Source organism: Chamaea fasciata, unplaced genomic scaffold, assembly GCF_029207755.1.
Source record: "Chamaea fasciata isolate MVZ Bird 193981 ecotype frontalis unplaced genomic scaffold, bChaFas1.0.hap1 SCAF_4, whole genome shotgun sequence".
NCBI classification, from domain to species: domain Eukaryota; kingdom Metazoa; phylum Chordata; class Aves; order Passeriformes; family Sylviidae; genus Chamaea; species Chamaea fasciata.
In genome coordinates this window covers 29257214-29282353 of record NW_027094089.1, presented here as the reverse complement: position 1 = coordinate 29282353, position 25140 = coordinate 29257214, and the positions used below count along the sequence as shown (strand labels likewise).

At 38.1% G+C, this 25140-nt stretch overlaps 1 protein-coding gene across 2 annotated transcripts; it reads left to right on the top strand.

Annotated features, from left to right (window-relative positions):
- Positions 1-2157: 2157 nt before the first annotated feature.
- DEPDC1B (DEP domain containing 1B) lies at positions 2158-20437 on the top strand. Of its 2 annotated transcripts, none has more exons than XM_066182361.1 (11): positions 2158-2223; positions 2678-2943; positions 6815-6950; positions 9169-9296; positions 11993-12123; positions 13186-13233; positions 13673-13813; positions 16711-16877; positions 18361-18537; positions 19219-19404; positions 19720-20437. In XM_066182361.1, exons 1-11 carry the CDS (start codon positions 2176-2178, stop codon positions 19879-19881), a joined length of 1590 nt encoding a protein of 529 aa, XP_066038458.1. In that variant the 5' UTR covers positions 2158-2175; the 3' UTR covers positions 19882-20437. The 2 variants fall into 2 exon arrangements, with proteins under 2 accessions (XP_066038458.1, XP_066038459.1); XM_066182362.1 differs by lacking the exon at positions 2158-2223 and adding an exon at positions 2546-2584.
- The last annotated feature ends 4703 nt before the right edge of the window (positions 20438-25140 follow it).

Genomic DNA, 25140 nt, shown 5'->3' with positions numbered 1-25140 from the left:
TGCTTTACCACAAGATCCTAAGCAGCTGCCATGCTGATCAGGGACCACACCTCTTTTTGGTGGGAAATGCAGTCCATCACTGACTCAAAGTTCCAAGTCCAGTCAGCTCTGGCCTGTATGTGTGCCCCTGGCTTCCAGTGTTATAGGGGCTTTCCTTAAGGACAGAGAACTATTGCTGTTTTTTCAAATAGCATTAAAGGATTTACCAGTTTTATTTTTTTTAATGTATGTATATATCTGTTTATATCTATAATTATTTACTACATAAGTACTGATGAAGGAAGTGGAATAGTTTGGTTCTTTTAGGCCTTCTTGAGCCTGCACATTCAAATGTGTTTGGGAAATGCAGGCCTTATGAGGGAAAGGCTGCAATAGCTAGTCTGTAATGAAAACTTGGTAATAGTACCCTCTGCTTCTTGTGCAAGGAAGCAGGCATTACTCTGTAGCCTTGCAGATGATTTCTGTGCTGGTAGGGGAAGTCCTAGTTCTGGTCTCTGATTTTGCAATTATACCTCCTTCCCTGCCCCATAAACATGGATGGAAGAATGCATCCTGCAGCTGGGTGTGAAGGGACAGGTACTTGTTTGTTGGTTTGGGAGCTACATCTGCAACTGATTTTTCAAACTCACTTGGGCTTAAATAGGAGCTGAGACTATGCACAGTCAAAACTAAGGAGTGCTGCCTGTGGGCAGGTGCTGAACAGAAAGGAGCCAGGAAAACTTCCAACTCCAGCAGTTGTACACGAGCCAAAGGCTTCCAGAGTCACTTGTTTGAGATTAAGAGCTAATAAGCAGGAGCAGAAACTGGAGATGCTAATCATTCTGTGGGCTGTCAGCAAGTGCTGTGTCAGATTCCAGCTGCATAATATCTTGCACGGTGGTTTAGTCTTCTGTGAGCTTTAAAGCATTTGGAGAAAGAGAATGCAGACTTTCACAGGGAGTTGTATGGCTGCAGCCTAAGAGGATGCATATATTGTAACTGTGCCAATGACATCAGCTCAAAACAAATCCTGTCTTCCTACACACGATGTGAGAATCACACATTCAACTGTGCATCTCTCATACTTAAGTGTATACTTTTGAGTAAGGCTAGAAACAGTCGGCTAAGTCATCCATATTATGGTGAATGTTGACTGACAGTGAGGGGAAGGGGACTAAAATTTTGTTTTCCTTAGACCTGGTGGAGAAGAAACAGCCACTGGCATTAACAGCCTCTCCTCTCCTGCGAAAGTCCTAAAAATTGACAGATAGCTCATCTGTAATAGGTATTACAAGAGTTTCACTTACATCCCTGCCCATGCAGGACAGGTGACCTGGTATCAAAATCTCCTACCTTAAAATGGAGGTTCCTATTTACTTCCCAAATCACCCTTTCTTTAAAATGCTCATAAAAGGCTAATATACAACAACTCTATGAGTTCTGTGGCACCAGCATCAACCCCTGTCTTCTGTATGAATAGTACCAAATCTAATTGCAAGTAATTATCATCCCACACACTGCTGAATTCAAAACAAAATTCTTTAACAAAAATTTTGATTGGAAACAATTTAAAAACATCGAAAATGGAGGGTTTGGGAGGCTTTTTTGAGTTTGATTTTTTTGTTTTGTTTAATTAATGCCAAGGTTCTGTTTCCTCTATGAGGGGAGCAGTTCACCGGCCAATGTTTTTCTGACATGTTTTAACTTGTTGCCTCACACAGACTTGCCAAATGGGTCAGGCTGGACGGGACTACACCATGTCACCTGCTCAGGGCCATCCCAGAGCACATGGCACAACGTTCAGCCCAGATGGTTCTGGAGTATCTCCATGAGGGACGCTGCAGAACGTCTCTGGGAACTCTGTTCCAGTACACAATGCCCACAACACCAAAAAGTTCCTCCTCATGTTCATGGGGAACTTCCACTGCATCAGTTTTCTGCCCGTTGTCTCTTGTGCTACCACCGCGAAAAGCCCGGCTGCGTTTAAGCGGCACAATTCGAGGGACATTTGCCCGCACGGACGCTGACTCCCCCACCCTGTGGCGCCGCCCGCAACAGCGCGCCCCGACACCCGGCCCCGCCCCGCCAATCAAGTTCGGTGCGGGCCCGTCACGTGCTGCGCCCGCCACCCAATGGGCGAAGGCGGCGGCGCCCGGCCGGATTCAAACGCGGCGCAGAGCCGGCGCGGCCGCGCCCATGGAGCCGCGGCTGGTGGGGCCCGGGCCGTACCGCGCCACCCGCCTGGTGAGTGCCCCCGCCGCCGAACCGTGCACCGCCGCCCGCCAAGCGCCTCTGTCCTCGGCGGGCGGCCACTCGCTCTCGGGCCTCCTTGGTGCCGGCCGGTGCTCGCAGGCCGCGTCTCTGCGGGCCGGGGCCGCCCGGGGCTGGCGCGGGGCAGAGCCCGTTCGGGCGGAGCGGCAGGTTCAGCCTTTTGTCCCGGTAAAACCTAGGGGAGGCTAGAGCCGTATCGGTAGGCCCTCAGGTAGTGTCGGGATGTAAATATTTCAGCCTCCTAAACGCGGTGTTTTTTCTCGGGTCTCGGCGGTTTAGATCCTGGGCTTTGGTTTCGATGTTCTTGTGAACGCAGATGGTAAAAAAAAAAAAAGTGAGTGGTTCTGCTTGCAGGACTGGCTGCGTTCTGGTCGCAGGAAAACCTGGGAGAAGAGCTCCCGTAACAATTTGCTTTGTTCCTTCCCAGTGGAACGAGATAATCGAGCTCTTCCGTGCTGGGATGCCCTTACGGAAGCATCGCTGTCGTTTCAAGAGCTACGAGCGCTGCTTCAAAGCCTCAGAGGCAGTGGACTGCTTGCATGAGCTGCTTGGCGCTAACCAAAACTTTGGCCCAGAGGTGACCCGCGATCAGACGGTTAAGTTGCTTAAAAAATTCCTGAAAAATCACGTTATCGAAGATATTAAGGGAAGGTGGGGCAAAGAAGACTTTGAAGACGATGGCCGTTTATATCGGTAAGCCTGTATACGGTGATAGAAAAAGTTTGGTGTTTTGGAAACAGAGTGTAATAACCCTTGCTCATGTCTTACAAATATTTTTGTAGAATGCCTCTGAAAAGGTGCTGACCTGTTTTCCCCTTTTCCTTTCAAAGGCTTTAATTTTCTTGGTAACAGCTGCCATGATTTGATGTTTGACTTCAGTTTTCTTGTCTGTTTTGAATTATCTTTGAAGGTTACTTCTATTCAGTTACATTCTTTGAATATCAACAAAAGCTTTTGTAGCTTTCACATGGTATATCGAGTTCTGATTGCTGATGGCAGACATCAGGTTTGCTGGTCCTGGAAGACTACATGTTAAGACACATAGGTGGAAGTGAGAATGCCATTGGTCATCCAGCTCCAATTGTCCTCCTTCACCACAACCCCCTTACTATTTTGGTTGCTGTCTCCACTTCTTCTGAGAGAAGAGAAAGGCCTTCTGAATCCAAGACATTTATGATGTAGCCTTTTTTATGGTCCTTAGTTTGTAGATGGACAAGGGACAAAGCTTAATTTGCTTTTCCTCAAGGATGGTCGCTTCCTTATCCGTGTTGAGCATCTCAGCTGATGACTTGTTAACAGAGGAGAAGAAATTTCTTTGTAATAAAAACTTAGCATTACTGGACTGGTTTCTTTGACCTCTTGTGACCTCAGTTAAGGTTTGGGTGGGCAGCAGTTGCAGGTTCTGAATTTGCACCATCTTGTAGTGTCCTGTTTGGTGCAGAAGTATTATAAAGATGACCATTCAAGTATGGATTTGTAACTTTTATCCTGGTGAGCCTTCTTTTGAGGAAATGGAAGTTCTTGTCATGCAAAACAGGTTAGCAATAAATTTATGTTTCTACTTATTATGGCTATTATTATATACTCAAATTTTACATATTAATTTTTAGGTAATGATTTCTTAATGTTATCTTTAGGGAAATAATACTGAATTCCCACTTGATATATATTAAGTCAATTTTTAATTTTGCTCCATTGATCTTTTGTTTTTATTTCTGGGCATTAATTCTTGTCAAGAGATTTAATATGGGGTTTGATAACTGCTGGTGTTACACTATATTTCTTTGGTTTGATTTTGCCTTGTTTGTGTGGCTGTGGGGGTCTTTGTTTATTTTGCATTAGCATGAGTATATATTCAAATTATTTTGTTCTTTTATTTCTTTGTATTTTCAGTCATGACTTTACTGATCTGCAGGCTGTGGGAGTTGGCTGGGTGAAATATTTATGTTCTTTTAATTTTCTACGTGTTCTGCCTACTGATCTGCTATTGGACAACAGAACTCTTTTGTTATATGTTATGTTGTGATATTCTTTCTCCCCCTCCCACTAAGGGAGTTACTAGTTGAACTTTTTTTCTGTTAAACATGCATACATTTCATGCATCTTGAACTGGAGCTAGCTTTTTCCTCACTGGGCTTGGTGTATAAATAATCTGTATACATTACTCGTGGCTTTAAGTATCAAGACGTGCTTCTCTCCTGTTTAAGTAGCTAAACATTGATTTTCCAGCCTATTTTAGTCATGGATTCAATGTCCTGGCAGCACCCTCTGGTGGACTTTCCTAATGCTACATGTAAAATAAGGGTTTTTTTTTCCCCTCACAGTGCTGATGGGAGGTAGTGGTATGAGTCAATTCTACTGACAGTGCTTACTTTGGAAATATTTACATGCTTCATACTTTCTGTATAAATTTATGTGTTAATATTCTGTAACTGCACACTGTGGAACACAGATATGACATTCATTAACTTCACATGTAAGTGTAGCTGTCCTTGTTCATGCACAGAGTATACAAAAGAAATATTGTCGAAAGTTGGTTTGCTTGAGAGTATTTGGCAAGTATTAAATGTGAAGATGAGATCTCATGTGGTTTCTGAAAGTAACAAGGACTTATCAGTGTGTCCTGACTTATTGACTCAGTTGAGTCTACAGTAATGAATGAGAAGTTACTTTTTTGGAAGCTGTTGGACTTTACACATTTTTTTGGGAGTCTAAGCCATTCTATTAAAAGCAAAAAAGGTAGGACTCCTGCAATGATAGCAATCTTTTGGGAATTCAGCAGTAATACTTGCCATATCACAGCCATCACTGTTAGTTGACCTTGTTCTATATCCTTTGTTCTGGACACAGACAGGTATCTCTAGTTCCTCTTTTTATAAACTCCCCAAACTAGTGTTGCTATCTATAACCAATTCTGATCTTGATGTGCCAGCCTTGGAGTGCTCCTCAGTCCTTTGCTTTGAGTGGCATCAATCCCTTTCCATCTAGATCTTGCTGTAATGCTACCTGAGAAAGGGGAATGCACCTCCTTTTTCTGCTTGTAAGAGCTCATTCTTTTACTGATTGGTTGCAAGTCAGAGCAGTAAATGACGCAAAGCTAAAAATTGTGAAGAAGTGGAGAAGAAACAGGAAACTACTGAGAATAGTGTAGGGCAAAGGAAAAAGGCTGAAGATATGCGGGTATGTTTTATTTTAAAATTAAACTCTTAAGAAATAATGAATATCTGAAAAATGGTTGAGAACATTCAACAGCTGAACATCTGCCATCTAGTCTGGTGTACCACTAAAAAACAGAGTAAATCTTGCAGAATTGAAGTGAGTTGCTTGCTGCTGGTTCTGAGGGTTTGCCTGATGGAAGTGATATCTCTGTGTTGCACATGTGCTGTTTGAACAGCACTGTGGAAATGTGCTCAGTGTGTGTGGTCAAAATAATCAATGTGTTTAACCATTCAGTGTAAGAATACTGGACTAACCAAACTGCCATACAAATTTAAATTAAAAACTTATTAATGTTTGAAGTGCCTTTAGAGGATGGGGTGACATTTTGGAGAAACTTCAGGATTTCTCAAGTGTCTTTTCCTGATGGGATACATATGCATGCTATCCAGCAGTGTACAAGCTCTTGTTGCCATGTCATGGACATATCCGTCTTTTACATCCTGATTTTAAAAAGCGAGTTTAATTTAAAAAAGGCTTAAGCAGTTTCTTAATGCATCAGGAATCTCAGCACCTTAAACTTGAGAGTGAAAGTAGACAAGATTGGACCTGGGTCAGTCTGAAGAGATGTTGCCATCTAACTGATTTGTCTTTCTGATATGCTGTCATTAGTTCCTTTGTATGTGCTCTGACCTAAACTCAGCAATAATTTGGTTCTGGTCAAGCTGGATAGTTTGTTTTCCTTCTTTTCTACAAGGGCTGGTTTAGGGCTTATTTCTGCTAGTTTCTTCATGACACTTCTTGAAATGCCTTAAGAAGTCAAGTAGTTACCCGCAAAACCAGCTGGAAAAAGACTCCAGAAAAGAACTGCAGGATATGATCTTCGCACAGAAAGCGTGTAAATGCAGAAGAACCTGGTAATGTGGGCAAAACTTTGTGTGGACACTTGCATGCGCTCTAACTAAATCCAAATGTTACTCATGCAACTTAGCTATGTAGCTTTACTTTAGAAAATGCATGCTAACAACACACTTGACATGGGGGAAAATATACCCACAGCTTTTCCAGCAGAATCAACATCTTCTAGTGAAGACCTGTGTCATTGCCTGTGCAAAGACATCTAGTTCTCTATGAGACGCACTGGGATGGCAGACACTCACCCAAGGCTCAGCTGTGTCATGGGAAGAACAAAGGACCTGAACTATTCTGGAGCAGCAGCTGGAGAGCAAACAAGACAGTCCACAATGTTTTACATATCATGTAACACCAGTCTACAGGGAACTAATTGGGCTGTGAATGTCCAAAGCATTTGTTGTATTTTTGCATGTGAAGGCTGACTACAGTTTTGCATTGGTAAATACAGATTAGGTTGGCATTCAGAGACTTCAAAAATGTTCTCTAATTGTAGATTTCCTCCTTCCTCACCACTGAAGTCATATCCAAAGAAACCTTCATGTGGAAAAGAAGTAATTAAATTTCCAGACTGGAATGAACCGAAGGCTGGCCATTCTCAAGAACACATCCCGGTGAAATCCGTCGCAATGGTAAGGCACCCAGTTTTATTTCGTCAGACAAAAGCATATTTGGAAAGCAAAACTGAACTGATGACCTCTACACTCTGTCACAAAATACTTGATTATAAAGTTAAATGCTAAATACTTTTGTTTTAAACTTTTGTGAAGTAAAGTTTTCTTACAATTTGCTGGAGCAGTAAGGTTTCAGTGTTCTTTGTGCTATACATTGCAATGACCTGAGCAATTTGAGTTCAACATGGGTGTATTTTCCCATATTTCATTCCAGTTTGCTCAAATTCCAATAGGCCATTTATTATATTACAAGACAAAATAATCACACTCTAACTCTTATTTGGACACTTCATGTATTGGAGTATATACAGTATTACAACCTTCCTGGCTGCTATAAGGCTGTTACTGACTCAGTTTCCTAAAGAATAAAGAATTATTTCATAAAGAATATGTTTTGGCTAAGAAAAAGTGGCCCTGATTGTTCAGTTATCCTTTGTAAGCATGGAAAACCATCCTGCCTCATACTTATCTGGATTGATCCAGCCTTTGTAAAGTTGTTGAAAAAATTTGCTTTTATTAGTACACTAAAACTGTATCAACTCTGTTCACCCAGACAGACATTTAAAAGACTACACTTCTGGAATTATGTATATTCTAAGCTCCTCCTTCAGTGTGATTTACATGTGTGTGTTCTCATAATTTGTGAATTTGGGATTTCTTTGATGATTTTTGTCTTTTTATTACTGTACTTCAGAACAGGACTCTGGACTTAGATTTCTTGATGAACCATAGTTTATCTGGAAAAGTAGTTCCTACCATATTGCTGGACATCTGAATGTATGGTTATTCCATATTTACAATCCAATTGTGTGCAAATCAAGTGCTCTCTTAATTTACTACAAGCTTCTGAAGAGGAAAAACATGGTCTTTAGAACTGCAACAGCAGGTAGAAGATCAAGAAAGAAGAAAATACGGTGCCAAAGACAAGAAAAGAGAATACAGTATTTTGGTTACTGAGCAAGTATCTGTTGAAGGTGTAATATGTCACAACCTCCAACTATGCTCTAAATTTCCATCCAGGCATCCTGACTTGATAAAAATTAGCAAAAGTCTGACTCTGCATCTGACTCAGATGCAACAGCATAGAGTTTAGCATAGCTCAAAATCTCTTCCATTGACAGTTTGGATTAATGCAATGGACTGTAAGTGAGGCAGAGGTATAAGCTTCTTTCTGCTGCCTCTTTTATAATTAGGTCTAGCTTCCACTGGCATGCTGAAGTAGACAGCTGAAAATATTGTTCCCTTGAATTGCTTCAGCATCCATCTGAGCACTTAGTGGCTATATGTGGATTGATGAGCATGGATCTGTGTCATGAAATACTGACATGGAAGACCAGACCCTTAATTTCAGAGGGTGCTATTTGCCAGCTAGCTCTGGTCTAGTCTGCCATGGAATGACAGACAATTAGTGCTTGGAGTATTTAAGTGCACTCCTGAAGTGCATTTTGTGGTTTCGTTGTGATCACAAGGAGTATTTTAATGTGCTTTAGCACTGGCCTGTAGTGTAAATCAAAGAACTGGAATGATTAGGATTTTTTGCCTTGAAAAGGACACTGCTGATACAAGCTGCAATATATGTCCACCCACTGATATCTTGATGACAGTCTTCAAGAATCAAGCTAGGATGTGAAGGTTGCATAAAGGATAGTGCATTCTGCATTCTCAGCTTTACTTTACACTGTTATAATGGTGGACTAGATCTGATGGGTGCCTCCAGATGCAGTGATTTGCTTTTACTTTCTCTTTGCATAGAACCTGTTATTGAATTTAATGTTTAGTTATTTTCAGTATGTGCTGAAGAAGGATTAATTTTTTCTAATTCTTTTGCATCTCATAATTCTCTAATAACTTTTCCATAAACATATGTTTAATCTTAAAATGGTAGAGGAACAGATTTTAGTCATGGATAGGACCCGATCATAGGATTAAAGGTTGACTCCTGAACATTAATGGCTATTCTGACACAGATAGGTTTTCAGCTTTGGACAAGTTATGGAATTGAGAAAAGGCATGTGCAAGGTTGAGAAAATGCTTAATTTCTCTGAAACACAAATACTTGCATCCTGAAGACTTCACTGGAGTTTAGGAACACTTGCAATTCTGTGCTATAAATGTTTTATACTGTTTAACACTTGAAAAGTCACCTGTTAATGAGGAGAGTTTTTTCTGATTTCAGAACTCTGAGATGTGGTACAAGCGACACAGCATAGCTATCGGGGAAGTGCCGGCATGCAAACTTGTGTTCCGCAGAGAGCTAACACAAACAAATATAGAAGAGATATGGAAATCCATGACTTTGTCACAGTGAGTATACATATGAGTCATTTGCTGTTATAGTAAAACTGTGTAGTAGGTAATAGTCTTGTCTGTCTTCTATGGTAACACTTGTAATTTCACCCACTCACTTTTCAAAACCTTCAAAGCCACAGTGTCTAGACTAACTCTACCACTTGTTATTTGGCTAACAAATTCAGCAAATAAAGTCTGCAAAAAAAAAAAACCAAAAACTTTACTGTGCTTAGTACCTTTTGACTTTGGCATGTTGTGTTATACAAGTCTTTGTTGTGTGAGCTTTGTCTTGTTTAATTACTTTTTTCTCTGTCTCTTTTTCTTGTTGCTAGGAAATAAAAGCACTTATGTAGAAGTACTATAAAACCTTTCAATGGCAAGTACAATACTTTGTATGAGATAAATGGAGTAGCTCATTGAGTGCAGAAGCTTTGTGATTCAGATATTCTTTACTATATTCAAAAGGAATATCCTATGCAAAGTGATAGTAATTGCTTTGGACTATTTCTGCAGAGGAAAAAAACATAACATACACTAGCTGATACTACAGCATAGCTGGGTTTTACTAATGATCACTTTAGTGTAAACCTAGCACATTATCTGCATGTAATTCACTCAGTGCTGAGGGGAGCAGTTTTGGTGACAGCATGATGTGCAGCAGAGGGTTTTAGTGCATGTCTGTTCCTGGCTTTCCTTGAACCAAGGAAACTTCAGGGGAATGGAGAGACCCTTTGGGTAGCCTGGAGCTCACATGGGTAGCAGCTGACAGGACCTGGGCAAGTGAGACTAGGGGCAGTGGTAGCTAAGCTCCTCTTTCACTTAAGGGCCCCAGTAGAGCTCTAGCAACCAAAAGACCAGGGTGGGCAAACATGGTTGGCACAGCAATAGCATTCACCTGACAGAAAGTCCTGGCCTCTTTGAATTTGATAATTTACACTGAGACTCCCACAGCTCTGTGTCAGAAGAGTATGACAGTGGGAATGGGGAGACTCACAGCTGACCCTGAATTTGTTTGAAACTTTCTGCTCCAACTGGGTGTGCTTAAATCTATGAAGCCCAGTGGGATTCATCCCAGGGTACTGAATGAGCTGGATGATGTTATTGCAGGATCTCTCTCCATTTTTTTTTTTTTTTCATTTATCTTGGAAATCTGGAGAGGCCCCTGTTGTTTGGAAGCTGGCAAATATTTTCTCAATTTTAAGAAAGCAAAGAACAAAGACTTTGGTAATTAGAGGCCTGTCAGTATCACTTTAGTGCCCTTAAAATTATGGAAAAAGTTGTTCTGGGAATTAATAAAAAAAAAAATTGAGAGACACCTAGTTATTGGTCATAGCCAGCACAGATTTAGAAGGGGAAAACACTGCTTAACCAATTTAATTTTCTTTTATGACAAGGTCACTCATCTATTTCACCAATGGAAGCCAGTTGATGTGGTTGCTTTACATTTAAGCAAAGCTTTTGATACTGTCTCTCACAGTATCCTTCTAGGCAAACAGTCCAGCATGCAGCTTGATGAGTCCATAATACTGTTGGATGAGCAGCTGGCTAATGGGTCAGGCATAAAGGATTGTAGTAAATGTGGTTATCTCCAGTGAGCAGTCATCAGTGGGGTTCTGCAGGGCTCCATTCTAGGGCCAGTGCTTTTTCATGTTTTTATAAATGATACGGATGCAGGAATTGAATGAACATTAAGTTTGTCCATGATACCAGGTTAGAAGGAACTTTGGACTCCTTCAAGGGTAGACAGAGCCTGCAGTGAGATCTGGATAGAGCCAAGAGCTGTACAGTCAGCAAAAGCTTTGAGAAAGCTGAGGGGTGACCTCATTGCAGTCTACAACTTCCAGAGAGGCAGTGGAGGGAGATGTAGAAGATCTCTGGTGACCAGCAATAGGACACAGGGAGCTGGAATCAAGTGATGTCTGGCGAAGTTCAGACTCCACATTAGGAAAAGGTTCTTCACTCAGAGGGTGACTGGGCACTGGAACTTTCTCCCTGGGGAAGTGGTCACGGCACCAAACCAGACAGAGTTCAGGAGCATGTTGGCAACGCTTTTAGTTATATGGTACAGTTTTAGGTATTAAAAATTACTAAACCTTTTCTAGACACTAAAATGAAACTTTTTTAGGGCTATGAAGATCGTGAAGGATCTAGAGGGGAAGACATGAGGAGTGGTTTGAGGTCTCCTGGCTTCTTTAACCTAGAGAAGAGGAGGCTTGAGGGGACATTGCAATGCAGTCTGTGATGAGAAGTGGAGGAGAATACACTGATCTCTGTGACCAGGGACAGGACTGAAGGAATGACCTGAAGTTGTCAGGGAAGGTTTAGGTTGGATATTAGGAAGAGTCCTCTTCCAGAGGGTGGTTGGGCACTGGAACAGGCTCCCCAGGAAGTGGTCACAGCACCTAAGCCTGACAGGGTTCAAGAGGTGCTTGGACAATGCTCTCAGGCACATGGTATAATTTTTGTGGTTGTGCCGTGCACAGCCAGGAGTTGATCTCTGTGGATCTCTTCCATCTTAGGATAATCTATAAATCCAGGCAGTTCTCTGAGGAGCAGGAGTTGCACTGAATAATTCTTATGGCTGCTATCCAACTGGAGATATTCTCTATGGAAAGAAGGTTTCTTTTTTTTCCGAATTGTATCCTAATATTTCGTGTTTGCCTTTTCCAGATTAGATGGTGTATGAACTGTGTGTTTATGTATTTTTGCAGATTACAAAAGGTCTTGGGTTTGGATTCTCTGGATGAAGTGTTAGACACAAAACTTGTGAATTCAAAACATATAGTTCAAAATGTATATAATGTCAATAAGCAAGGCATTGTCACTTTAGAGGACAAATCAAGTGAGTATTTTAGAAATTTTAATTTAATTTTTTATATTGTAATCTACTGGGATTTAAGTATTAGTTCTAATCTACACTAACCAGTTGCACACAGTGCAGTGTGACCACAGTGTGACCAGTGTGACCACATCTCTAAAACCAGAGATTTTACGAAGTAAAATGCTATTATTCTCCTCTGATATCCTAATAGTAAGAGTCAGGGTTCATTCCAAATTTACTATCTTAAACATACTCTGGCTTTAGTAGGGTTGAAAAACAAATATGAAACAGAAGCAATTTTTTAGCATTTATAAATATAGGGATATTAATCACTTCAAGGTAACTTTCTCAGCCGTACCCTTTTAACTACCTGGTGTGTTTACATGAAGGAAAAAAGTATTAAAAATTATGAGAGAGCCAAAATGTACATTGAGAGAGTTTTGAGTTTTCAGTCAATGTGTTTTGAAGACAGTACTATGTTTAAAACTGTTTTGCACATCAGGGAAAAATAAAGCATCTTTGCTGCTCTGATGTATCACAGTATTACTGGGACCGTGTTTTTCATAAGATATGTAGAAAAATTAAATATGATATTGAAACCTGGTTTGGTTATGAATAAAACTGCCTTCAGCACATATCTATGTTCATTTCAAAGGCAGCTGGACCATCTCAAAACATTAACTTCCTCTTTGCAGAAATGGCAAAGCTGAATATATGAGTGCTTTTCATCATCTTTGGTACAGAGTAAACTCTTCACTGTATAGCACTGATGAAGGCTGTATCTAGAACTAGTTTAGTCTGATTTTTTTATTTTTAGAGTAGGTTAAAGATTTGTGAAATTACCTGTTTTGCTGATTGAGTTGCAAGGCCAGAATGCGTAACTGATAGTAGTAGAGGTACTGAAGTAGAGATGTAATTCACGCTAGATGCTACACTAAGGTATAGCTTGCCTCTGGAGTCACTTGGTTTGCTACACAGGGGGAACATATTAAAGTGTTTTCAGCTTTGCTTTTGTCTAACAGTTGAATATTTTTCTTTTTCTTTCTTCTTTCTCCTTTTAATTTTTGTTTCTTCCCTGTGCAGAGGAACTACCTCATTGGATATTATCTGCCATGAAATGCCTAGCAAATTGTAAGTAAATTCAGAAGGGGAAAAAGATCCCACAAAGAACCCATCCTCCAAAAGATAAATTGAACTGACTGTGTCTTCACCACTTCATTAAATCCTGCTTATATTCACTTTCAGTCTTTTTTATGAGGATTTTCTAAAAAAAAGTTGGATAAACCTGTCAGCATGTATTCTTCTTCCAGTGCAGCTTATTTAAATGAATTATATAAAAGTTTAGCTAGTCTATTAATGTTTTTCCTGTACTATGTCTTCACTAGTCCTATTGGGAATAGATCAGTGCAGTACTAGATCAATAAAATTTCACTTATTTTGAAGAATTTTTTTTCTCTAAAGATCCATTTTAATGGGCTGGATTAGAAAACACTGATCTACTTGGTGGCTGAAAGTCAATGTTCTCTCTCTTTTTTGCTCTTTTTTGTTTTTATTTTTTTGTTTTTTGTAGGGCCCAGCTGTTCAGATCTGAAGCAGCCTACGTACTCAGGCTTTGAAAGAGATGTCTTCAAAACTATAGTGGACTACTTTGGCCAGATGAAAGAACCTCTTCTCACATTTCATTTTTTTGATATTTTTGTTAGTGTGCTAGGTAAGTGTGCTAGTTTGGGATGTAATGAAAAAAATATTCTTTAATGTTAATTTCCTGGAGTTATTTTGCCTTACTTAAGTACTATCACAGATGAATTATTTAGGACCTGTCCTTTCCATTCTACATAGAGAACAGCTTAATATTTGAATTTATTTCATATTACACAGTGGTTTTCTTTTTGTATCTTTTGATCACATTACTTCAAAAGTCTTTCATTGCTTGTCTTTATAATATTAAAGGGCTCTGTTCATTGCTCAGCATCCAACAGATGGATTTTAACATTTTTCTTTTTTACAAATGCTTAAATTTCTTAAAAACTCTTATAAGATTTTAGAGATTGCTTGACTGAAGTCTAGATTAGAAAGGATTAGGGCTTTAAGCACTGTTTTTAACCCTGGAAATATGACATTTGAAGGGAATTGAAATACTTCATTGCTTAAATTTAGAAATGACATTAACTAATGTAGTGCTTTAAAGAAGCAATGGTTTAGTTATTAACTAGAACTTTTCAGGGGTTCACACTATGATAAAATTGATAATTCTGATCCTATAGATGGCTTACTGAAAGACAGTAAATATGAAGATATTTTATTACATTTTAGGTAATCAAATTACATTTTTGGTAACTATAATTTAGGTAATCAGATTCCAGAAAGAACAATTGAGTTGAAAAGTAAGCCTGTTCCTCTGCTTTCGTACTCTGTTTCTGTTTGGTTTTCCATTCTTTTTCACATCTTTCAGATTTTACTAGTTTTATTCCACCATATTTCATAAATGTAAAATTAGAAGAAAGATTTCATGCCGGTGTGTATGTGGAAATCAATGAAAATTTTGCAATGCTTCAAGAAGTCAAACATTAGTTTTGTGGTCTCTCTAAAAAAGTGAAATGTTGATATGGGATCATTCCTTATTCTTCTAAAGATACTCATTAATATGCTTGCCAAATAGTCCTTTGAAATTAGAAAAAGCTTTACTATGAAAATTAACTTCAGCACTTTACCCCTCTCTTTTGAATGCCTTATCTACCACACACTTCTTTTTCATTAAGAAACAAAAGGGGATAGCAGTGGATACTGTTAATGTTGAGAGTAGTAAAGCTTTCAACACTGTCTTCCGTTAGGCAACCTGAGGGAATACAGGCTGGATAGGTGGGTAGTGAGGTAAACTCAGGAATCGGTGCAATTGCTGGGCTGAGTGGGTTGTGATCCGTGGCACAAAGTCTGGCTGGATGTCAGTCAGTGGGGAGCACCCCAGGGCTGATAGTATGCCCAGTAATGATTAACACTTTGTTAATGACCAGGGTGGTGCACATTCTGTCCTAAATAAGGGCACAGTGCTCCTAAACAAGCGTGCAGATAACTTAAATGGGGAAGGGTAGCTTATCCAGCAGAGGACTGTAATATCATGCAGGGTGGCCTTGACTAGCTGCAGAAATGGGTAAACAGAAATCTTATAAAGCTGAGAAAAGGGGAAATGTCAACTCCTCTCCTGGGGAGGAATAATCCCATACAGCAGTAAATTCTGGGGGTGACTGGTTTGAAAGCAGCTTTGCTGAGGAGGACTTGGAAGTCCTGGTGGGCACTAATGTGACCATGAGCCAGCAGTGTCCTTGAGGCAAAGCGTATCAGCAACATCCACAACTGCATAAAGCGCATTGCTGGTAGGTCAAGAGAGGTTTCCTCAGCATTAGTCAGCAAGTCCAGTGAAACAAATTAAAAATCATGAAAGTCTTGAACATGTGTCATATGGGAAGAAACTGATAACAGGGACTGTTTAGTCTGAAGAGGAGAAGGCTCAGGGAGAATCTAAGTGGTCTGTATAAAAGATTGATACAGGAGGAGTAAAGAAGAAGGAGCCAGACTTGTTTCAGTGATACCCAATGACAGGGCAAGAGTCAATGGGCAGGAACAGAAGTACAGGAAACCTTATTTTCATAAAGAATAGCATTTTAATTGGAAGGTGATCAAACAGTGGAAGTAGTTGACCCGAGAGGCTGTGGAAGATCTGTCTTTGGAGCTATTTGAAACCTGAGAGGGCACAGTCCTGGGCACCTTCCTGTAGATGAACCTGCTTTAAGCAGATGAAGAGGTCTATATAATCTCCAGAGATCTCTTCCAAATTCTACAGTCCTATGGGAAAAAAAAATAAAGGTGTCAGTTTCTGTCCTTGTTCCTTTTCTAACAGAAATTACTGCTATATTTCGGTCATGCAGATATTTTGTTTCCTGACCTTTGTTCTGATACTAGTGCTGTTTAGACAAAATCATAATAGATGCTTCCTTGGCTGAGCCTTAACCTAAAATAAGACAATATTTTAGTGATTTTCTATAGGCACCTAAACTACTACCACTTTCTACTGTGCATGTCCAGTCTTCAAATATCTTTACCATGCTCACTGGAGGATCTTCTCAAGAGTCTGTAAGCAGAGTTAGGCATAGATTTAATGTCTGTAGGTGTGAGGCACATGTTGTTATTATCATAGCTGTCACTAATGCATAAGCACATTTCCTTTCTCTCTGAATGTTGCCACAGACTAAAGGTTTTATTTAACGTGGTTGCTTTATCTGTGCATACCATTCAGTTGTGTTTAGTGGTGAGGTAATAAAAGAGCAAAGGATGAAGCAAAACATTGTAATTTTTCATGTATTCTAATATCTTGCTGGTTACAGCTATCAATGTCTTCTACTGCATCAGAAGAAAATCTTCTAAAAACTTAAACAAGTCCTAGTAGACAAATCTAGTGATATCTTTCTAGTTTTTTGGGGAGTGGAGTTCTAAGGCAATCTTGAATGAGTAAGAAAGGAATTCCTGGAGTTAGATTTAGAAATATTATGTTTAATGTTATGGAAATATACAACTGAGAAATGTTCCCCAAACTTCCGATCTCATATAAACCAGGACTACTGCAAAAACCCAACAAGGCTGTAGAAGCTCTTCAGATATCTTGTCTCCTACTGCCACCAGAAAATAGAAAAAGGCTACAATTGTTGGTGAGAATGATGGCAAGGATTAGTCTAAACCAGGATTTGCCACCTCTTTCTGAATCAGTGAGGACCAGAACTTTGGTACGTATAAGTGTAAGGAGAAAGGTCTGGACAGGCCTTTCGAGCAGCACAGGTTAAAGATTCTTACTGGAGAGTATGAACAAAATACAGCTTGCATGTTTAAGTAACTGGTTTGTCTATCCCAGCTCTGTGGAAAGCTAATGTGAATTTGAATAAAGTGGGATTTCATGATAATTTGTGGGCACACAAAGAACTTGCTCAGAATTTAGAGGTTTCTTTACCTTTCAAAGTTAAATCACCACTGATTTCACTATTGAGTAGAAAAAAGCACAAACCAACAAGCAATCCCCAAAATCAAGCATGCAAAATCAACCAAAAAAAAAAAAAAAAAAAAAAAAGGCAAATGAGGTCTCTGGTGTTCTTCATTGCTGCAGACAGTATGAATTGAAAATACTGACTGTTTCAGTCATAGCTAGAAATATGGAGCTGAATGTTCTGATTGACCTGTTTTCAGCCATTCAAAAAAATTAAAATCCCAACTGTTTATTTCAGTAGTTGTTTTTGCCACACACAGAAGTCTCTTAAAGTAAGCTCCAGGTTTTGCTAATGCTCCTTCTTTATGACCATATGTAGTGATATCACTACACTTATGTTTGCAACAACACCTTATTACAAAGTAATTAGGCATGACTTAACAATTCCAACTGGGTAACAACATTTATTTATTTTGGTTAATATAAAGCTCTTTGAAAATTAAGTGCAATGGAAAACTAAGCTGCAGAGCCATTCTGTAAAAATCCTATAGTAGCATGCACAACTCTAAATGTACTTCACAGCAATTAAGTTTTTAGTGAACTCTGAATAGTATTTGATTAAAATAATTAAATTTTTTACTGCCAAGGTTATAATTTAATTAACCATAAGTGGGTTCTCATTAAAATTATTGCTGTTATTAAAATGTTATTTTTAGAATGAATCCTTACAGTCTGAGTATTTTGTGCTAAGTTTTAATTCAGCAGTGTAGTCTGTGGTACATGACAGAAATCTTTATTGCCTTCTGTGATTTTAATTTTGCAAGTGACTGCTGCACAAACTCGTAACTCCATGTTTGAGCACAAGTCTACATGAAGTTAACTTGATTTGATGATTTCAGAATAGTGTTATTAAGTTTTCCCTCTGATGGCTAATTTCTATTACATTTCCATTCTATTTAAAAAAATCTCTATAAATATATATGTCCTCTTTAAATAACCATGTGAAGTGGCTATTTGACAAAGTCTAGAGAATAAAATGGATTTCATTCGTTCTATATCTAATGTCGGGACGGGATTATCTGTATGAGGCAGGAGCGATCTTCAGTGCACTCACATAATGTCACTGAACATAATATATTTTTTAAAAAATTGCTATGTTTGAAGTACAGTAAATACTGTGATGTTAAAATGTTTGTTCTAAAAGATCACTCTTTAAATGCAGCCTGATTCTCAACTTCTCACTCCCAAACAGAAAAATACATGATAATGATGTGGGTTCTTTTCCTCAGATGGTTCAGGCGTTTTCCCGTTGTATTCTCTGCTCAAAGGATGAAATAGACTTGGATGAACTTCTTGCTGCTAAACTAGTATCTTTTCTCATGGATAATTATCAAGAGATCTTAAGTGTTCCTTCTGCTTTAAAGTCTTCCATAGAGGATCATGTTGTTCATCTCCAGAGAGTCCAAGTAAGTATCTAGTGGTAAAACCTCTTATGTCTCCCTGTTTCTAGATTGAATTTATCCTTTGTTCTCTGAAGATCAACAGTTTTTAAAGGACTTTGATCTGTCTCTGTTAGCTTTTGAAGAGCTAAATAATTTTGACTACTGATATTCAACCAAAAATATGTGCTTAAATGAAACTAAACAAATCTTGAATTTGTTTAGAGACAAGAATTCACAAATATGTTTTCTTGTTTTGTCTGGATTATCTTCCTACGGAATGGGCAAACTATCTTCCTATGAAATGGGCAAATGTTTGTGGCAGTGAAGAAAACAGAATGATTCCAAAGCATTTCCATTAATGTTCTGACTTTTTTTTTCATAAGAACCATCCTTACTTGATCAATTTTTTTGTCTTTCTGTTTCCTGATAACATTTTGTTTTTATTCAAAGATGATTTTTAGTTCTTTTGTCTATTTTCTGCTGGAAAAATAACTTTAAACTTATTTCAAGCACTGAACAGGCTTCCTTTGTGTCATGTTTTTTGGCTTATGGGAACTCAGTCATTTAGGGCTGGAGATAAACATTAGAATTTAGCTTCTCTATTCAGTATTTCCTCTACTTAGGGGTGATCAATTGATTAAGCCAGTTTATGCAAGTGTTTTGCAGAAAACGTACTTCTTTTTTTTTTTTTCCCTGTATCTTCAGATAAAATATGCTGGGGCTGGTAGTGATGCACCACTTCCTCCTCCATCATTTTGTCACCAAATCAGTACAGGTGAATTTGAATACCAAAGGGCAACTGGCTCTCAAGAACCACTGGCAGCTTTGTTGGAAGAAATTGTAATGAATAAAGAAATATCTGTGAAAGATAAAAAGAAGAAGCTCAAGCAAGTAAATAAAAATTTTTCCACAGTTTCTAATTTCAACTCAAAAATATTTATTAAGTCTTAGAAATGTATTCTTCTAGAGAAATATTAAAATTGAAAACAGTGGCTACACTTGGGGATTTCAAGACTTGTAATAATTTAGAACAAATATGTTGTGATTAATCAACCCAAATCAAAAATATTGCCTAATTTTCTATATTGAAGTGTAGAAAGTCCATTAGAGAAATAATTTCCCTGCCCCAGAAATGCAAGCTTTACTTTAATAGTTTATTGTACATGTTTGAACAAATTCTTAATTTGAATTAATGTACTTTTCTAGTTTCAGAAATCTTATCCTGAAGCGTACAGAGTACGATTTCCTACCCCTGAAACAGAAGCAATGCTATTTCCTGAAAAAACGAAACAGAAACCACCAATACTGATGTGGGCCTTAAAAAAGCCTTTTCAACCATTTCACAGAACCAGAAGCTTTCGGATGTAAAACAGTTTGAAATATATCAGCAAACGAACAGAGACAGTGTGTTGTCAATGGATTTTGTACAAAAGGAGCCTGAGCAGCACGTGGTTACTCAAAAAAACTACTGGGGATGCTGCTAAGATTGTAGAAAATGTTGAAAGAAGAGGTTGTAGTAAGAGATTGTAGTAATGTGAACCATTATCAGTATTTTTGTAAAGCATTATTTTTTTAAAATCTGTTACGATAAAGTAACAAAAAACAGTAACAAGAAAAACCTAAACAAACAAACCCACCACACACTCAAGGGGATTATTCTGTATATGGGTGATAATGTACACTTGCTGTGGTTTGGTTTGACTATCATTTTAAGGTCTAAATGTATTTGTATGTAATGTATTCTTTCTAACTAGTCAATAGCTTTTTTCCCTCTTTGAAAATGAGTGTCTTGCATAAACTAGCTTTATTTGTGCACATGTAGTGTGAGGGATTAACTTACTGTACGTGCTTGAGTAAGTATGAAACACTGGATTTTGCTTTGCTTTTTGTAAGAGAGTGGAATATTAAAAGTTGATGCAACCAATTGGCTGTTTGCAAAAGCAGCAGGTGCTTTGTTTGCACCCCTCAGCCATAGGGGGAGGGGAGTGTTTTTGGGTATGTGGTTATGAAACCTCTAAACTGCATAACAATGGCCTAGGTGCAAAGAGGATGAGCATACCATCACCAGAGGATGACCACTGCAAACCCACCTTTGTGTAGCAGCAAGCTGGGGTTTGAGACAGATAAGGGAAAACACCTCCAAAACGCAGACCCTGCAGTGTGGGATACTGGTTTATATCATGCCAATTTTCTCCCCTATACAACTGTCTCAAGTAGAAAATTTTCTCCCATCCTGAGAAAGATACAGAGACATTTACCTAGGCCTGAGCCTGTTCATCCCTTCTGTTAAGGCAGAGCTGACTCAACTACACTGGTATGAGAAACAGGGGTTGTGACTTTGTCCCCAGACTCATTTCTTGAACCAGCCACCAGAGGACTGCATGTGATCCACAGAGTTACAAGAAAGTAACTGTAATTGTAAAGAATAATTGTAAAACTCCTCCCTGAGGAGAAGTACCTGGGCATTCCCACCTGGACGTGTTGACCCATTGAACTTTGGGTTTCAAGGATTTCCCCTACCCCTGATGGATCAAAATTGTAGCTGTCACTTCAACCACTGGGCATCTAAATTGCAACAATTAGGTCTGATATGGTGGTGCTATCTTTCCTCTTCACTATCTACTCTTACCCTTTCTTTTTATTTTCATTATATATTTTCTCAGGTGTAATCATTGTATTTTATATTGATCTATTTCTATAGATAATAACAAAATCTGCTATACTTCTTTTCCATTTTAACCAAATTCCAGAATCAACCTGTTGTCTGTCTGTCTGTCTATCTATCTATCTATCTATCTATCTATCTATCTATCTATCTAATCTTTTTAGTTATAAAACCCCCACCATTCATTGTGTTGTGTCACTTTAGTCTGCCCTGAGGGATCTATTAACAAGAACCTGAGTTAACCTGCCTCAGGGCAGGTTGTAACATTGCTGACCCTAACATGGCAGATTTATTTTTGAAAACTAATTCTCAAGTTTCTGATTCATATGGTGCATTACAGCTTTAGTGAACTTCCCTTGAAATTCAATTAACTTTATGTAATGCTGACCTGTTCTGATAGGCAATGTAGCTTTTCCCCATCTATTTTCTTACTACATATTGCTGTACAAAGCTGGGTGCTTGACAATAGGATATACTCAATCAGAAAATTTTAAAGCCTTGAGATTCCTCTAAAAATGAAATTCAAATATTGAAGTGACATTGTAGAGTACATGCATTTATTGATTTAATTAGTGTTGCATTATGCAATCTAGGGTACCTATAACCTGATTGTACATATTACACAGCTGATTCTGAGAGCGCTTTTTTATCTATTAAAGCATTGCCCTTTTCCTATATATACCTAGAGTTGTGATTTCATGCTATCCATTAGAGATTTGAAGTGCAGCATTTCATAGCATATTGAATGTCAGGGGAGTCTGTGCCGGAGAGAAGACAGCTGACATCTCAACAAATTTCTGACATTTTAGTAGAAAATGTAATGCAATATTGACAGCATTTGTACCTTACCAACTTTCTAGCTAGTCAATAAGTTTCATTATGTACATTACAAGGTGGTTGCTTTAATAGATTGGGTTATTTCTTGGGCAGTGTGATTTTGAACAGTACACATTTTTCATGATCTGTTCTCACAGACATACTTGGACTTCATATCAATAATCTTTTTCTTAAGCAGATTTGATACAGAAAGGTACACTTTTCAAACATTAAGACAATATAAAAATTATTTTAAAAATGATCGGAGGCCATTTCTAACCTTTTGTGTTAGGTCTTCAAGGGCGAGAAAATCTTAGATGTGCCATATTATTCTGTGTATGTTTACATACTGTCAAACTTTGATTATAGCTAGACTACTCACATATATTTTTTTAGTTCACTAATGCATGAAGTATAATAATGAGTAAAGCTGGTTGGAAGCAAGTCTTGCATAAAAGTGGAAGCCCATCCTAGGTGATTTCTGCCATCACTTCCTAAATTGCAGAGTTGAAGTTGAAACCAATCTATCTGCCCTTTGAAATAATCTTAGTGCTTGCCAATAAGCCTTCTGTTATCCTATTGAATTTTTCCCTATTGTTACTTTTAAAAAATATGTAGCCTTCCTGAGTCTATTTTAAACAGCAGTTAAAGTTAACTAATTAGTTTTCATGATGTGAAGTTAAAGATAAGCCATATGTTTCTGTGAATTGATTGTCCTTTTGTTTCAGAGATCTAGTTCCATGATTGTGGTAAAAACCCCCAAAAAAGTCCATTTGCTCACAATTCCCTAGGCTGTGAAAATTACAAAGTATCTTTGAAAAACTTGAAGGAACTGTAGGGAGGGAATTTTATTTGAGATCATAATCTCACAGACTGAATTTTAGCTGTACTCCTGTCTTGGGAGATGCTTTAGAAAAGCTTATTTCAGTAACAGAAGTTATGTGAGTATGGCTTCTTACAGCTGAACCAAGTGCAAATATGCTGGATGAATAGATAGGAATACAAAAGTAAGGTTAGCTAGGTAAATTTGCCTATTCTTTTCAGGCTGCAAGTTAGAAAAAGTAAACTTGAAAGCTAATTCAAAGAAGACTGCAAGCTTGATAAAATATCTCAGAAAAAACAGAGATTCTCTAACCTTAAACTGTAGGAATAGAAACTTCATTTTTGATATTAACTTTCTCAGGAATTTAACATCTACTTCTGTGTTAAAACTCTACGATATCTTGATATTGCCACGACTGAACATCATGGCTTCCCCTTATTTCCCTTGAACTATGAGGCCCACAACAAAACTGTTTTGCTTATCATAATGACTGTTATGAAGACTCTCGCTAAATGGAGGACTGGCTGACATTCTTTTAAAGCACGTCAGGAGGAAGACTCAATAAAGGCAGCTGATGTTGCTGCTCTTTAAACCTATGTCATCTAAGTGGAGCATCTGGTGTAATCTTGCATGTAAGTAGGAGCTAATTCTTGTTAAAATTGGATAATATTTAACTTTATAGTACTGAAACTTCTAGTGTAACACCATTAGTTGTCAAGGTAGTACTAGACGTTTTGAGCAAGGTCTTTGAGCAGAAACATTGTGTGTTGGGGAGGGGGGGTCTTGTTTGTTTTGGTTTTTTGGTTTGGTTTGGGGGTTTTTGGTTGGTTTGTTCTAATTTTTTTTTCCTGTGTTCTTTGCCCCTGCAGAGCGATCTACTTTCTCTCACTCTCTACTCCATCTTGAGCATAACGTCTCTCCTGACCTACTGGTTATTAGTGACACATCTGTGACATTTTTTTTCCAGCACTTCCTCAAAGAGGAAAGAATGGTATTTTATCTTCCTTTCTTGAGAGGGGAGCCGAGCCTTTGCTTAACATTGCTCTTTTTCCTTACACAAACACAGCTTGTTCCAGCTCCTAAATTAACAATCAGCCATCTGTAAAACCTATTAGTGTAGTCCTGTGCTTTTGAGTAATAGCTGCCATTCTTATTTGCAAATATGTAAGGATTATTTAATTTCTCTTATTTTGTGAGAGGTCTCTTTAACTCCTGTTTGATTTGCCAGAATTTTGATATCAGCTGTTTATACTTAGGATTACAGAGAATGATTGATGACTAATGTTATTTTCTGAAATTATTTTCAGATGTTACTTCATATCAGAGGAAATTTAGGCAAAATCTGTGTGATCTTGCCTTCATATTCTACTAAATGGAAACAGTAACTAAATTGAAGTAGCTGTAAATACACCACACTTTTTAATTTATTGTGGTGATATGTCATAGCTTTTTTTGCCCTCTTTTCTACAATGATGTTTTACATTGTAGGAGCTTCTCTTTCTATCCCAGAGACTGTACTAATTCAAATAACTGTCTTTATTTCTTTATCACAATTTTTAAAGTTTTCTATTGCCTGAGAGCCTAGGATTTAACCTCTAGATAACCTCATATATCTTAGATTTAAAATTCATAAGCTCACAGATACAACTCTATAGGTATTTTATTACTTTGGAACTTCTGGTGCACTTTATAATAGCTGTCATCCATTAACACTACTATTTTCATAACTTCATTAGCCTTGAAGTAGAAGTGGGAGGAGAGAAGCTTTTCAGAAAAATAAAGCCTATGCAATGGGTTTTATTTCAAATCTATTTCCTAAGATTTGTGGTACGGTATTTTTTAATCAGCATCTCCTCCTGTATTAGATGTCAGGTTTGGGGTTTGATTTTCTTTTTCTGCAGAATGTCAAATTATAGAATAGTTGTGCATCTAGGACATCTCTTTGTATATAAATCATGTTTAATAAGTGAGCATTGCATTCTGCTGACTAAAAGGAATTGACAAATTTACTAAATATAATTATGTAAAATTATGTAACATAAATTCCTTTTCATGAGTTCTTGTTTCTGTGTTTAACTCACATTTAATGTTGCCAAGCTAATTAAATAACAAAGAGAAGATTTAGTGTGTGTTTAAAAAGAAGGAAGCTGATACATATTTGTGAAGTCCCTTTTAAAAGTAATCAAAAGAGACAGGATATTTAAACAGTGTTGGTTCTAGAGAGTGGTTTTCAATTTCATTTTTTTTTTTTTAATTTGATATCTGAGAATGATCCAAATAGGCGATAGTAAATGAGTCTGATGCAAAGCTGGGAAAAATGGGC

Excerpts from the sequence above, each read along its gene's own strand:
- DEPDC1B (XM_066182361.1), top strand. The coding sequence starts at position 2,176 with ATGGAGCCGCGGCTGGTGGGGCCCGGGCCGTACCGCGCCACCCGCCTG. Across the intron at positions 2,944-6,814 it reads GACGATGGCCGTTTATATCG|ATTTCCTCCTTCCTCACCAC; the intron begins GTAAGCCTGTAT and ends CTCTAATTGTAG. Across the intron at positions 18,538-19,218 it reads TTCATCTCCAGAGAGTCCAA|ATAAAATATGCTGGGGCTGG; the intron begins GTAAGTATCTAG and ends CTGTATCTTCAG.